We start from the raw sequence: 15,666 nt of genomic DNA on the forward strand, positions 1-15,666 counted from the left end.
TCCTCCTACCTCTACTTCCTGAGTGCTGGGTTCACAGGCATGATCTTTCCAGGCTTCTGAAACTGTGTCAACAAAACTGGCTTTTTGAAAGATTTATTTAATTCTGTGTGTGTGTGGACTGCAGAAGCCAGAAGAGGGCATCAGATCCCCGGGAGCTGGAGGTACAGGTATTTGTGAGCAACCAGACCTGGGTGCAGGGAACCTAGAAAAGCACTCCTGTCTCAGTGGCTGAGTGTAATTCAGTGAGTGTTTCTCCCAAGAGCATGAGAGCCCTAGGTTTGATCCCCAGCATCTGGAGGGGGGGGCATAGTGATAGAACATTAAACCAACCACAGGGCCTTAGCATATAGCTCATTTTTTGCTAAGTTTTCCCAAGGGAACCACTTCCATGTGTCCTTTGCAGAAACCAGAGCCTGGATTAGAAATGGGAATGCCTAAACCAGTCACTTGGCTTTCCACACTGTATGGCCTGTTCATGGTCATCCAACAAATACTGTCGGCCAGCGCTGGGTATGGAGGCCGCTAAGGAGTAAGGGTCAGCATCCTTAAACAGTCTAATGGGCTGTTGGTAAACTCCTCCCGAGAAAGATGCATACAATGGTTACCCTTACTCCAATGTCCCAACAGCACCCCAGGCAGAGAGCCACCAAAGCCCCCCCCCCCCCCGTGGGTGGCAGCAATGCATTTATTAGGCATACATATGGAAGACTGGGTGAAGTTACCAAGAAATGATGGCTCCCCAGTGGCTGCCCAGGCAGAGCCTCCTCCCTCCTCCCTCGCACCTACATCCTCTAGGCCCTCCGGAAGACTACATGCATGAGGGTGGAATTGCGTGGCTGGCGGAATACTCAGGTGAGAGCCCGGGCCCCTCCCCACCACCTGTGTCCATGAGGGAGGGAGTTAACAGACCCAGCTGCGACGTTTGGAGACTGGTGGTGCCACACCCCTGAAGATGGTGCAGTCTGCTTAAGACCCGCACCGCACAGCAGAGAAAGCAAGCTCAGCACACTCTGAGACCACAGAAGAGGCAGGATGAACTGGAGGTCGGGAGGGGGGCAGGAATTCAGGGAGGCTACCTGGTGCTTAGCCACACATGGGAGAAGAAATTAGTGACAGCACTCGGGATACACAGGAAGGGGCAGGGGGCAGATAGACACAGACACAAGGTTGCTATATAGCTCGAGCTGGCCTCAAAATGGCTAAATGTGGGCTGGAGAGATGGCTCAGCCGATAAGAGCACTAGCTGTTCTTTCAGAGGTCCTAAGTTCAATTCCCAGCACCCACATGGTGGCTCACAACCATCTATGAGATCTGGTGCCCTCTTCTGGCCTGCAGGCGTACATGCAGACAGAACACTGTATTCATAATAAATAAATCTTTAAAAAAGGCTAAAAGTGCAGGCAGCACAGCTGGAGAGGGGAGACGGCTACAAAAGCAGAGTCCACTCGGCCAGTTGGAAACCGGCCGAGTGCTGCCAGCCCACTGTCCTCCTCGTGCAGCTTTCCCAGTATCTGGACCCACAGGTAAGGACCGCCATGCGCAGCTCTCATGTGCTCCTCTGGATTTGCTTGGTGTTTCACTACATAGTGGTCACGATGGAGACCAGGCTGACCTGACAGCGTCCCCATTTCAGCTTTTCCAGTGCTAGGTGTGTTGGGGTTTCAGGTGTGCACACTCTTGACTCCACCTGCTTCTCATCTGAGACAGGATCTCACTATGTACCTCTAGCTGCACTGCGAGCCCAGGTGGATCAGAGCCGGGATTAAAGGAGCCCACCACCATCACGACTGCTTTTTTAAAGTAGTGGGACTGAGTCGGCGACTAGGGAAACACCATTACCAAGCTACACACCCCTAACCAATCCCTTTTTAAAACTTTGCTTTTTGAGGCAGAATTTCACTCTTGTAGCCCTGTTAACTTCAAACTATGGTGACCCTTCTGTCTCTGCCTCCTCAATGCTGGGGTTACAGGTGTGAGCCAAAAGGCGCAGCTGCTACCACTGTTGCTTAGATAAGGTCTCATGTAATGCAGACAACTTTGAACTTGCAATGTTGTCAAAGACGATTCCTGATCCTCCTGCCTCTACCTCCCCAAGTGCTAGCAGAGGACACAACCACTCCCTAAAATAAAAAAAGTGGCGGGTGGCGGCGGCGGCAGCAGCGCCGCATGCCTTTAATCCCAGCACTTGGGAAGCAGAGGCAGGCGGATCTCTGTGAGTTCGAGGACAGCCAGGGCTACCAAGTGGGTTCCACGAAAGACGCAAAGCTACGCAGAGAAACCCTGTCTCGGAAAAAAAAACCAAGTGATTGGCCAGGCATTTCAGGGGGCTATCCTGGTCTACATAGTGAGACCCTGCCTGAAAGGGAAAAAAAAAGTTGGCTGGACATCCCTTTATTCCCAGCACTTAGGAAGCATTAGCAGGCAGATCTGAGTTCGAGGCCAGCATGGTTTGCCATCTCGAGTTCCTGGCCAGCAAGGGTTAACAAAGTAAGACTGTTTAACAGAAGGAAAAAAAAAAAAAGCAAAAAGACATGCGAAGACCCCCCAACTCTAACTAGCCCTCGAAGCTGCAGGCACAAGCGTCACCAGAGAACTGACCAGCTAGGGTATCTGCGGCACCAGTCCAGCAGCAGGTGGCAAACTTGTCCTCCTTTCAAGCTACCCTAACTGGGCGACAGCTTCCTTAGCAGGCCACAAGTGGGTGGAGCTAGTGGCCTAATTCCGGCAGGGAGCCGGTGAAGGTCCCGAGCTGAGTCTCCTGCGGAGCTAAACTGTGTGGCCTTCACAACTTTCCAGCCGCCCAAAGCCAGCTTCTCCACACCACACCACTCCTCCGACTGCTGGGCTATTCAAGAGCAACTTGTGAACAGGTTGCTAACAGGAGAAGGTTCGTTCTGCACGCCATCTGGCCTCCGGGCAAAAGAGAACATCCCAGGGCCCGCAGGGGGACGGAGGCCCCGAGAGGACGAGATCGGATGGAAGCAGAAGAGCCCTGGGGAGGCTAGGACCCAGGTGCCCACCTACGTCACCATCCCGCCTCTGCGTCGACAGCCGAGCCAGAGCCCCCAGAAGATTCCAAACAAGCCTCGTGTCCCCCTAAGTGTCTCAGATCCGCCACCCCTGCGAGTGTGTTCGGCAGGGAAACTGAGGCAGGGCGTGCGTGTGGATTCATTCCTTCCCGCCTACATCGCAAGAAAAGCAAAGCTGTTCCCCCCCCCCCGCTCCTTAGGACCACACGAGACAACAGGGAAGGGCGGGAGGATGGGGAGGGGGTCGAAAGCGATCAAGGTCTGGGGAAGCAGCCAACACTGCCACACTCAAGATGGCGGCGCGGCCGCGGCGAGGTCCCTCAGAGGCGGTACCAACGCATGCGCAGCGCGGAGTCCCGGCCCGGGACACAAGATGGCGGCAGCGGCGCTGGGGAGGGCGAGGCGGAGGCGGCAAAACGGGCGGTCGAGCAGAACGTGTGGCCGCATCCCCTCGAGTCCGTTTCGGGCAGGTAAGAGCCCCAGGAAGCCATGGTCCCGCCGCGAGCCGCGCCAGGGTCCGGGGGTCCGAAGCAGGGCGGCGGAGGTCCCTCCGGCGCTTCCCGCTCGGGGCTGCCGCTCGCCCGGTCTCTTTCGCCGCCGCCATCTTAGGCCCGCGGGCGGGCAGCAGGGCCGCTGGCCGGGGTGAGTGCAGTGGGCCCGGAGAGCGCGGTCGGAGCGGCCTCTGGGGCCCCTCCGCTGCTGCCGCTGCCGCCGTCGCCGCCGCCTTTGTGTCGGGCTCCGACTCTGAGTCGCCTCAGCCCGGGGGCGGGAGCGCGCGGCAGGGCGGGGGCGGAGCCCGGAGATGGGCCGGCGCGCGCGCACCCTACATCCCGCCCCCGCCGGGCCCGGGGGAGGGGGGCGCGGGAGCGCGCGCGGGGAGGCAGGCCCCGCCCGCGCGCCTGCGCACTTGGCCGGCCCTGTGGCTCCGCCCGCCGCAGCCGGAGCGTTGTGATTGGTTCACTGGGAAGTGCCGCCCCACGTTCCTCCAATCCCGGAGTCGGATACTTTTTCTCGCCCGGGGTTCCGCTGGTTGCGCAGATACAGTTGTTTGTCTCTAGACTACGCTACTCTTCTCTGACTTTGGTATGCGTGGGGGTCCGGAAGGCAGAGGCTAGGCGAAAACATTAGCCTCATGGGAGCGGCAGTCAGCGTGCACACGCTGACTCCGGTGCACGGGTCGAGTGGTTCGGCCTTAGCTGTCGGGATGGCGCACGGCCTGGAACTTGGGTCTGGCCAACTTCCGAGCTGGTGTTTTGGCCGGAGACCTGCTGCATCCATCTAAGCGGATTTATTTTGTTTCTGTTTTTAAGAGACATCTCCCTTGTGTAGCCCTGGTTGCCCTGGAACTCAACTACGTAGACCAGGCTGGCCTTGAACGCACAGAAATTCGCCTGCCTCTGCCTCTCGAGTGCAGGGATTAAAGGCGTTTGTCACCACACCCGCCTCGTTTCATTTTTAAATTATTATTAGATGTGCATGCGTCCGTGCGTGCGCGCACGCCCCCATAATGTGTGCTGGTGCTGTAACCCTAGGTCTCACATGCCTGGCAGTTTCTGCGCTACGTATCGTAACCACTAGCCCTTAACAGATTCTAAGTTGATAACATTTTCAAGCCGTGTAAAGTGAAAAAAATAGTCATCTTGTCTCCCAGCCCCACTTGTGGTGTATTTAAAAATTACAAAGTCTTGTTGAGGGCTATGGCACAGCCCTGGAATTATAGCACTTAAGAGATGAGGCAGGATAGGACGAGCAAGGGCAGTAGGCCTGTAATCTCAATACTTGGAGATACCGGCAGGCGTTTAAGGCCGGTCCCAGCTATGTGAGGCCCTGTCCTAAAGTTACCAATTCTTTTGTAACTGCCTTCCCGGTTTCTGACTCCTAACAGGTCTAAGGCGGTACAGCAACCCTAGATGAGTCTGGTAACAGCTGGTTTGGGAAGTGCTGTGGCGGTCCCATTTGGGTGGCCATGGGCTGGGCTGCTTCTGCCTTCTCTAACAAATGCATCTACAAGGTGCGCCCTGTCACATTTCTGGGATAAACATTTCTCAATAAAGGTGAATGAGATGTGCTATATGTGTTTGCATGTTTTTATTTTTATTTTATAATGTTTTTTAATAAGACATTATTCAAAGCAGTGTGTCTTTTACTAGTTGTGGGTGACTTAAGAGAGTGCCCCCAAGTCTTCCATATGTATGCTTTGTTTCCTTTTCTTTGGTATACAGACACTTTGATAAGCACAGCTGGCTGGCTGTGCCGTGTATGGGACTGTAGTGTTCAAAATGAAAACCTGATTCCCATTGCTATGTATCTGTATCCCACCTAATGGGAAGGCTGAAGTGGGAGGATCTTTTGAGCTCAGTGGTTGAAGATCAATCTAGGCAACATAGTCAAATCCAATTCAGAAAGGAAAGCTGATGATGGTGGTCCTCACCTGAAATCCTAGCACTTGGGAAATCAAAGACGACAGATTGGGAGTTCAAGGTCATACTCAGCTACCTTGTGAGTTTGAGGCCAACCTGGAATACTTGAGTCCCCATCTCAATCAACCCAAGAACAAAAAAGAAAAAAAAAAATGTCAGATCCAGGATTTCAGGTGCAATTGCTTATTGAAGTGCTCTCTTAGCACCCTCAGATCTGGCTTTGATCTCCAGTAAAGCAAGCTGTTTCTTCTTCCAGTCCTGGTTATACAGCCTCTAATCTCAGCTAACCCCAGAGACTGAAGCAGGATGATTGTATATTGATGCCTTCTTGAACTACAGATCGAGTTCAAGGACATTCTTACTCACTTTTTGAGACCCTGCCTCGAGTTCAAGAGGTCTGGCTCAGTGGCAGAACAATTCTCTAGCAAGAGCAAGGATCTAGACTGTCCTAGTACCTCATATTTGTTAAGCTGTACATAGTGGTCTCAGCCAAGGGCTGATGATGTAGCCCACGAGAGGGTACTTGCCTGTCGTGTACAAGGCTCAGGGTTCCATCCCTGGCACTTCAGAACAACCAACCAATCAACCAACCTCAAGGTGATAGATATGAAAGCATTAAACCAAGTATAGAGCTGTAGAGCTCTGTTGATAAACCAAGTTCAGGGCCTAGGAAGGCAAACTTTGTTGGTCGAAAGCCTGAGAAGTACATTGTTTTCGTTTTTTTTTTTTTTTTTTTTTTTTTTTTTTTTTAAAGCCAGGTGATGGTGGTGCACTACTTTAATCCTAAGTACCCAGGAAGCAGAGGCACAAAAATCTCTGTGAGGTCAAGGCCAGTTTGGTCTATAGAGCAAGTTCTAGGACAGCCAGGGCCACACAGGGAAGACCTGTCCAAAAAAAAAAAAAAAAAAAAACCAACAACAACAAAAAACCAACTCAGTAACAACAAAAAGGATCTGTTTCAGCACATTTATTTAGACAGGTTCATGCTATTATCAACTGGGCTTGTCTTGATATTGATTCCTGGAGCCTCCAGACCCTCCCAGTGTGTCGTTGTCCCTGCCTAGTAAGGTGTCACAGGCCAATGACTCTTTTCTTCTATTTGCTCTCCAGCTGCTGATGCACGGAGTCCCCGGGGTCCCTGTCAACTACACTGCTGACCAGCCCACCCACCTGTGCTGCACCTTCCTGTGGGTCTCCCTCCCGCTTCTGTGGGACCCCGTGACGTGGGTTCAATCCAACCAGAGAAGAAAACCCTCTCATGCTAGTGTTGCAGACCCCAGAGGGTGAGAGAAAAGGGGACCTTATTCAGCCTTGAAACCCATGGGCTCAGCCCCTAAAGGAGTCATTCCAAACCTTTCTGTAATCAAGGCCCTCTTGTTATACATGTCTTGTTGCTGCTGCAATTTTTATCCGCCAAACTGTACAGATAAAGTAACTATTGACTTTTCCCTTTCCAAATTAACAGACGTCTCTGAGTGTACAATAAAATAAATGTTCAATGATTGCTATGTGGTCGTCAACAGTCAGGGATCCTGATCAGCATGCACAGAAAACAGAAAACCTTTCTGTCAGCCTCTGTGGTCTCACTGTGGGTGAGGGTTTCTTGTGGGTTTTGTAACATACTAAAGACAACATGAGCATCCCCAGTCTGATCTCAGGTGGCCCCCAGGTGTGTAGTAGGTCCCAGACTGGGAAGCACCAGCCGTTGAGGGTTGTGCTGGGTGTGCTCTGAGAGGGAGGAGTGGGAAATCCAGACCTGAAGAAGCTGGCTTCCGTGTTAACCTGGGGCTTCGGAAGGACTGACCCAGATAGCCCTCTTCAGTTACACTGGTTTCCTTAGCAACAAACTACAACCAGAGTCCACGCTTCCTCCCCAGCTGACCCACTGGGACTTTACCTAGTGGGAGCAATAAAACTGTCTTCCCAAGAGGAGCAGGCACTGGTCCTTGTAGAAGTGACTTTTCAAAGGCAGACCTTGGTCTTGTTGGCCTCTTGGTGTTTTGTAAATGTCTGCATTTGTAGCTCTGGAGAGCAATGCACTGGACCCAGTCTAATGAGACAGTCCCACGGTAGGTCTAGCCATTCAGGCACTACCGTGCATTTTCAGTGACACTGCAATAGCTTTGTCCACCAAACCTGGGCAGGGAGGCAGGAAAGTGCCTTCCTGGAAGATGTGAGCCCAAGGGCAAGCCAGGCCATTAAGGGGGAGGATTGGCTAGGCGGGCACCCTATCCTAAAGTTGAGGGACAGAAACTTCAACTTCACTGCTCCTGTGGCACCAGTTGGCTGGCTGCCAGGACAAGACTGTGTTGGATTTCTCAAATCTGTAGATAAGTTGCCAGAGCCCTAAGTTGTAATTGGTGAGTAGGATGGTGTTGACACTCTTGGTCCTCTGTGTGGCAGGTCCCGAGTGGCTGCTGAGATGGCCAATGAGAATCACGGCAGCCCCCGGGAGGAAGCATCCCTTCTAAGTCACTCTCCAGGCACCTCCAATCAGAGCCAGCCCTGTTCTCCAAAGCCAGTTCGCCTAGTACAGGACCTCCCAGGTACTGAAGGGAGTGGTGGGGGCTGGTAAGATAGCAGGGGTGCTGTGCACAGCCCTGACGGTCTGGGTTGTACTCTTGTTTGCAGAGGAGCTGGTCCATGCAGGCTGGGAGAAGTGCTGGAGCCGGAGGGAGAGCCGTCCTTACTACTTCAACCGATTCACCAACCAGTCCCTGTGGGAGATGCCCGTGCTGGGCCAGCACGATGTGCTTGTGAGTGCCAACTTGGGGCAAGGGTCTCAGAGCAGGCCTCTGGCCTTCCACAAATGTATCTCAAACAGCTAGGTGTCTTGCCCTGTGCTGATACCTACAGATAAAATGTCAAGCAAGACAGTCCCTGTCTTCAAAGACCCTATCATCAAACAGGAGAGACAGGGGAGCAGATTATTAGTGTATGCTGAATACTGGGCACCATGCAAAGAGGTAGAGACATCAGCAAGAGCTCCCCGTCTTTGTGGTATGCTTATTCTGTGGTAGATAGTAGGATTCCAGCTGTGGACTTATTTAAAGAATGTATTGAGCCAGGCAGTGGTGGCACACGCCTTTAATCCCAGCACTTGGGAGGCAGAGCCAGGCGGATCTCTGTGAGTTCGAGGCCAGCCTGCGCTACCAAGTGAGTCCCAGGAAAGGCGCAAAGCTACACAGAGAAACCCTGTCTTGAAAAACAAAACAAAAAAAAAAGAATGTATTGAAATCCATTGGGGATCCTAGTCTGGGAAGAGAAGGAAGAGCTCCTCTGAGAATCAGGATTTAAGGTGCGGCTGGCTAAGGGGGAGGGGAAGAAGGTTCTAGGAGTCTAACCACAGGCTATCTGGTAGGAACCTCAGCTCTTGGACCCCTCAGCTGGAGCAACCCTTACTATACACAGTCAGGCAGGGCCTCTTCATTTTGCAGGTGAAGACAGTGAGGTTCAAAGGGAAGTAGCTGGCCCGAGGCCATATGGCTGCTTGTAGGCAGAGGGGTGTGTGCAGCGATTCTTGGTGTGGCTAAAGGAGGTCCATGCAGAGCCTTTGTATCTGAAAAATAACATTCGCTGACTTCTCTTGATTCCTGATTGCTATTTGTTCTTAAGGCGCTGATCTAACACAGACATCATACCAAGTCACTCACTGACTTGTGTCACAATGTCAGTGCTGAGGTGGGGTTGACATGGCCTTTCTGAAGGTGAGGGCATAAGGAAGCAGGTAGCAGGCAGGATGGAGGCCAGGGTTCTTCATCTGCATCCCAGGCCTCTGGCCTCCTTAAGGAAGAGTCTGAAGTGTGGGGCTCCAAAGCCACTGGCCCTGTTTGCAGTTCCACTGTTTTCCCTCCACTAGTCGGACCCTTTGGGGCTGAATGCAACCCCACCGCCCCAAGACTCAAGCTTGGAAACTCCTCCAGTGGAGAACAAGCCCAGGAAGCGGCAGCTCTCGGAAGAGCAGCCAAGTGGCAACGGTGTGAAGAAGCCCAAGGTGAGTGTCGGGGCTCTCAGGACCTGGCTGCTAAGTGGTTACCTTGGGCATGTGGCCAGCAGCTCCCTGCGAGGGCTGGGTCACGAGGGAGTCCCAAGTGCAGCTGCTGGGCCTGCTGCTGGGCCTGGCTGCAGTCCTGCCTTGATGCCTTTTGGATTCTTTTCCTTCAGATAGAAATACCTGTGACACCCACAAGCCAGTCGGTGCCCAGTTCCCCCAGCATCCCAGGAACCCCAACACTAAAGATTTGGGGTGCATCTGCTGAAGATAAGCAAGCAGCTCTCCTCCGACCCACTGAGTGAGTCCTTGCTGATTGGCTTAGCTGTATCCACTGCTGATGGGCAGCCTGCCCAGGACTGTGTGGTGTGGTAGTGGTGGGCAGGCCATCCTCACAACTCCTGTCTGTGCCCTAGGGTGTACTGGGACCTGGACATCCAGACCAATGCTGTCATCAAGCACAGGGCTCCTTCCGAGGTCCTGCCCCCACACCCTGAGGTCGAGCTGCTCCGCTCGCAGCTCATCCTGAAGCTCCGCCAGCACTACCGGGAGCTGTGCCAGCAGCGGGAGGGTGAGGGCTCTGCAGCCTGCCTGCCGTGGCGTCACCACGTGGGTGTGGGTGGGAACTGGTGTGTGCTGCAGGGACGCGGACCTGTTGGGGTCCCAGCTCTGTGATGCTGAGTGCTTCTCGGCGTGTCTGCAGCTTGTACGCCTGGAAGGTGAGAACCAAAACTCTTAGAGAGAGCCTGCTTGGATGGAGCCCACACCTCCCAGCTCCCAGGAGGCTCAGGCAGGATTTTGAATTCCAGGCTAGTCTGGGCTGCATTACCAGACCCTGTCTTAAAAAAATAAAGTACTCAAGATTCTCAGACTATAGTTTGGGAAAATGAAGTCTAGGAAATGAGCATGTGAAAAACACCTTTTCCTGTCTCAGTGGACTCCGCCGACTACTCCGGGTCCTTAGCAGCTCTCTCGTTTCACAGGCATTGAGCCACCCCGAGAATCTTTCAACCGCTGGATGCTGGAGCGCAAAGTAGTAGACAAAGGATCTGACCCCCTGCTGCCAAGCAACTGTGAACCAGTTGTGTCACCTTCCATGTTCCGTGAAATTATGAATGACATTCCCATCAGGTATAGCTCCACAGCTCAGCTGCTTGGTCCTTGTGCCAGGTCACATTGAGGAGGGCTCTAATTCTTGCCTGTTTTCTAACTCAGGTTATCCCGAATCAAGTTCCGGGAGGAAGCCAAACGCCTGCTCTTTAAATATGCAGAGGCTGCCAGGCGGCTCATTGAGTCCAGGTTTGGCTTTCTCTGCCCCACACAATCAAAATGGGGGTGTGGGGGGGCATACATCTGGCTAACGCTCATAGGCTTGTCAATGCTGCCCAAGACAGGTGGGTGGCAAGCCTAGAGGCTAGTGCCTGAGATGGGAGTGAAGGAGGAGGAGCAGGGGAGGAGCAGAGACCTAACAGCTGGGCCCTGCACAAAGTACAGCTTTCTCCTGCCATCAACCTGCAGGAGCGCATCCCCTGACAGCAGGAAAGTGGTCAAGTGGAACGTGGAAGACACCTTCAGCTGGCTTCGGAAGGACCACTCGGCCTCCAAGGAGGACTACATGGTGAGAGGGCCCCAGGGTGAGGTGACAGGCTCTGCTGGTCAGGCTGGCTTCACAACAGCATCTGTGCAGCGAGGCAGACCGTGATGCCCATCAGTCCCCAGTCACTGGAGATGCTCAAGGCCCATGGCTTTCTCTCAACCATTCTTACTGCAATCTTAGGCTCAGACGCATACAAACAGCTGCCTTTCAACTTGATGAATGTTCAACATGTCTCCTCAGTAGATCTGTGAGAGCAGTCTGCCTTTTCTTATGTGTATCCATATTACAATTAAAAGCCACCTTTGGGGGTTGAAGAGATGGCTCAGCAGTTAAGAGCACTAGCTGCTCTTCCAATGAATTGGGCTTCAATTCCAGCACCTACATGGGGCTGACAGCTGCCTGTAGCTCCCATTATAAGGGATCTGATGCCGCTTCTGCTGCTGGGGGCACCAGGCGGCATCTGGTATCCAGATATAAGACCTAAGAGATGGTAAACACTAATATCACACACAAACCAAATACTGAAAAACAGCCAGCCCCCATTAGATTCAGTCCCTATTCTTAGTGTATCTACAGCCCTTCTGTTCTCTGGCCCGTGCCTGTCCCCTCCCTCTCCATCAGCACTTGCAATGGGCTTTCTTTTCAGGACTGTTTCTCATAGACACGTTTTACACATGACAACATTAAGTGTACTTGACATGTGGTGACACACACAGGTCCAGCCCTGGCCAGAGTGACCTGTTCTCCCGTTGCAGTTTCACAGGTATCATTTTCTTTACAAGGACTTCAAAGTACAACCTTTAAGTCTGCACCAACCAAGTTCTCTGTGCTGTAGCAGCCCTCCAGTGGAAGGCCAGCGCTGTACGCTGGGGGCCTGACCACCAGTCATCTTGGGTTCCGCCCATGGAACTGCAACAAAAACTGCAGCCGTTCATTGGACGGGCTTGGTGGATCAAGGGAATGACACTGACTGTCACAATGTCCTGTTTGCTAGCTTCAATTCCCTTGATAGGAACAAGATTCAGAGAAGTCCAAGCAACATGGCTAGTAAACAGTAGAGCCACTTTCAAAACTGGGACAGCTGGGATCCAATAGCCCCACAAGAGTTCCACCTGCCAGCCCCACCGAGGCCCTTGGGCCACCAGTGTCCTGACCAGGGCTTTTCTCCAGGACCGCCTGGAGCACCTGCGGAGGCAGTGTGGGCCCCATGTCTCTGCTGCAGCCAAGGACTCTGTGGAAGGCATCTGCAGCAAGATCTACCACATCTCCCTGGAGTATGTTAAACGGATCCGAGAGAAGCACCTCGCCATCCTCAAGGAAAACAACATCCCAGGTAGGGCTGAAATGGCGAGCCAGCTCTAATGCCATCTAGCCTGTGTCCTAGGCCCTGGTTGAAGAACCATGTGAGGCTGTGCCTCAGAGCCAGGGACTGGACTGATTTGGGAGAACCTAATTTCTTGGAGTAATGTTGGGTAGAACCTGCTGTGTCCTTTGGGTCTGGGGTGTTAGTACTCCCCTGGGAAACGAACTAATGAGAATCAGAGAGCCAGAAGTTGATGAAAGATGGGCCTACAGTTAGTTAAGCAGACCTGGGTCATATCCCTAAAACTTTGCTTTCCCCAGCCCCAAGTGTAATAATTCCTGCCATGATAATGTGAGTGTTCATATCAAAAAAAACCACACAGGCCCCAAAGATCCCTATATAAGCAAACTCAACTGTCCAAACAAAGGCCACAATTTTCATACTTCACTTGTCTAGCAGGCCAAAGGCATTGCAAATGGAGTCTGCTTCAATGCCGAGTGTATTGATACATGCCACCAGTTACTGCCACTTGCCTGGTGGCTTTTTAAATGGCTGTTTCCTTTGTGACGGAAACTGTGAGCACTGGCATTGTAAGCACAAGGGCTGCCCGGAGTTGGACAGCCCTCACTGTCCTCCTTGCCCACAGATGAGGTGGAGGCCTCAGAAGTAGAGCCCCGGCTGGTCTACTGCTACCCAGTTCGTCTGGCTGTGTCGGCACCCCCCATGCCTAGTGTGGAGATGCACATGGAGAATAGTGTGGTCTGCATCCGGTATAAGGGAGAGATGGTCAAGGTCAGCCGCAGCTACTTCAGCAAACTGGTGAGAGCTGGGGGAGCCCATGCTGATGGTGTGAGTGGAGGCTTGGGCCCTTCCTTGACCATCGTCCTCAGCAGCTGGCTAGTAACGAGGTCCTAAGATCACTGCTCAATCCCCTTCTTTCTGTCACGCAGTGGCTTCTTTACCGCTATAGCTGTGTTGATGACTCAGCCTTTGAGAGGTTCCTGCCTCGAGTCTGGTGTCTTCTCCGTCGATACCAGGTACAGCTCTGGGGCCAGGGAGGGCTCCCTGGAAGGGAGCAGGAAGCCTGAGCCTCACACTGACTAAGGCTGATCTGCAGATGATGTTTGGCGTGGGCCTCTACGAGGGGACTGGCCTGCAGGGGTCACTGCCTGTGCACGTCTTCGAGGCCCTCCACCGACTCTTCGGCGTCAGTTTCGAGTGCTTCGCCTCCCCTCTCAACTGCTACTTCCGCCAGTACTGTTCTGCCTTCCCTGACACAGATGGCTACTTTGGCTCCCGCGGGTGAGATTCCGGGGTTGCTGGGTCCCTTCTGCCCACAACGATGCCCTCTAGGAGCCCGGGTGGCTTAGGGCTTTGGAGCCGGGCAGTCTTGAAGGTGGCCCCTGCTTCCCTGTCCACTGTGTGTGCACACCATTTACACCACACCATTTACACGCCGAGGGAGCTCGGGGAGCCTCCACTTCCCTGGCTTCCTGGGCGGACCATGGAACAGACACAACCTAAGCCGGCCTGTAGGCCTCTCTGTGAATGGGCTGAGGTTTGGACTAGGAACCCCTGGCTCCAGGTGTTGAAGGATGAGAGGGAGCGCACCTTGAGAGCAGCAGGGTGAGGAGCATAGACGACCGGGTAAACTAGGGAGGAAGTGCTAGGTGGACAAGGAGAGGCCTGTGCTCGTCAGCCGGGAAGCCCTGGGTGTGGCGTCTGCTGTGGCGGCTTTGGACTCTAGTTCAACTTAGTGGACACAGGTACACACTAGGCTCCTTGCTCAGGTCACCTATTCGAGAGGCAGGGCCACTTCCTTGTCCTAGCACAGTTAAGGGTGAACTGCAGGGGTTCTGGCCCGACTGTGGTCATCTCTTCAGTGTGGCTGTCTAGAGGTGGGGGCAGTATGTGTGAGGGACTGGGTGCTGCTGGCGGGCTACAATGCTCACCTTTCTGTAGGCCCTGCCTGGACTTCGCCCCGCTGAGTGGTTCCTTCGAGGCCAACCCTCCGTTCTGCGAGGAGCTCATGGATGCTATGGTCTCTCACTTTGAGGTGGGTGTGCTGCCAGCTGACGGGGCAGGCACAATTGCAGAGGGCCCTTCGGGGCAGGACCTCATCTCCACCCCATCCTTTCCCTCCCACAGAAACTGCTGGAGAGCTCACCAGAGCCCCTGTCCTTCATTGTGTTCATCCCCGAGTGGCGGGAGCCCCCCACGCCAGCGCTCACCCGAATGGAGCAGAGCCGCTTCAAACGCCACCAGCTGGTCTTGCCTGCCTTTGAGCACGAGTACCGCAGTGGCTCCCAGCACATCTGCAAGAAGTAGGTGCCCAGGCAGCGGGGGAGGAAGCCAGGCCAGGCTGGCAGGCTGGGGGAGCAGGCCGGTCTGTGCCCTACCTAAGCAGCTGCCTCTGCCCACAGGGAGGAAATGCACTACAAGGCCGTCCACAACACGGCCGTGCTCTTCTTGCAGAATGACCCCGGCTTTGCCAAGTGGGGGCCAACACCGGAGCGGCTGCAGGAGCTCACCGCTGCCTACAAGCAGTCGGGCCGCAGCCACGGCTCCAGCTCTTCCTCCTCCTCCTCAGAGGCCAAGGACCGGGACTCAGGCCGGGAGCAGGGCCCTAGCCGAGAGCCTCACCCCACTTAACATATCCTGCGGGGAGGAGGAGCCCTGGGGTGCTGTTCCAGACCTGCTGGGACTCGGCCCTCAGGGCCCTCCCCTGGGGTGGCAGCAGGACTTGGGCTGCCAGGGACATAGGAATATGATGACTCTGCCAGGGCTCCCCTCCCTGCTCTCACCCCCAGATTCACCAAGTCCCTTGTAAATAGGCCCATGCCTTCCCAGCCCCACACTCACCCTGTTGCTGCCTTGTTTCATTTGTAAAAGGAAATACAGAAACTCCCCAAGAGTGTGTGAGGGTCTTGGGGCGATTGCCTCTGTGACCACTCTGTACCCCATCTAGGTGCCCCTTATCAAGAACCCTAGGTTTTCACACCCATCCATCCTTGGGTCTTTGTAGTTCTGAGTCCCTAGCAGCTTCTGAGCTCAACAGGTTGGAGGAGTCCAGGGCAATACAGCTGAGCCTGCCTGGGTATCTCGGGGTTCTGCCTAAACCAGACTTACAGGCTGCTAAATGTCTTACAGTCAAGACTCAGGAGGAAGTAGAGCCTCGAAGCACAGTCCCTGCCCTTTGAGATCCTGGAGACAGGGAGCCCATGGGGAAAGCAGGGTTCTCTAGTTCAGTCCTCTCCTGAGTCAGGCTGGTTTGGCCTGTACTGGGACCACTGTAACAAGTGGGCCAGCTGACTCTAGAGCCAGGG

The 15,666-nt window shown here is 54.0% G+C and overlaps 1 protein-coding gene across 2 annotated transcripts; it reads left to right on the plus strand.

The window, feature by feature from the left end:
- The first annotated feature begins 2,374 nt into the window (after positions 1-2,374).
- Pcif1 (phosphorylated CTD interacting factor 1) lies at positions 2,375-15,344 on the plus strand. 2 transcript variants are annotated; one of them, XM_028868476.2, is made up of 17 exons: positions 2,375-3,499; positions 6,560-6,732; positions 7,853-7,995; positions 8,081-8,205; positions 9,309-9,443; positions 9,614-9,741; positions 9,857-10,011; positions 10,424-10,571; positions 10,656-10,739; positions 10,959-11,058; positions 12,208-12,370; positions 12,987-13,159; positions 13,291-13,377; positions 13,458-13,642; positions 14,303-14,396; positions 14,489-14,664; positions 14,764-15,344. In XM_028868476.2, the coding sequence occupies exons 1-17, from the start codon at positions 3,323-3,325 to the stop codon at positions 14,990-14,992; spliced, it is 2,475 nt and encodes an 824-aa protein (XP_028724309.2). In that variant the 5' UTR covers positions 2,375-3,322; the 3' UTR covers positions 14,993-15,344. The 2 variants fall into 2 exon arrangements, with proteins under 2 accessions (XP_028724309.2, XP_037061435.1); XM_037205540.1 differs by lacking the exon at positions 2,375-3,499 and adding an exon at positions 4,041-4,112.
- Positions 15,345-15,666: the final 322 nt, after the last annotated feature.

Source organism: Peromyscus leucopus, chromosome 4, assembly GCF_004664715.2.
Source record: "Peromyscus leucopus breed LL Stock chromosome 4, UCI_PerLeu_2.1, whole genome shotgun sequence".
Lineage (NCBI taxonomy): Eukaryota > Metazoa > Chordata > Mammalia > Rodentia > Cricetidae > Peromyscus > Peromyscus leucopus.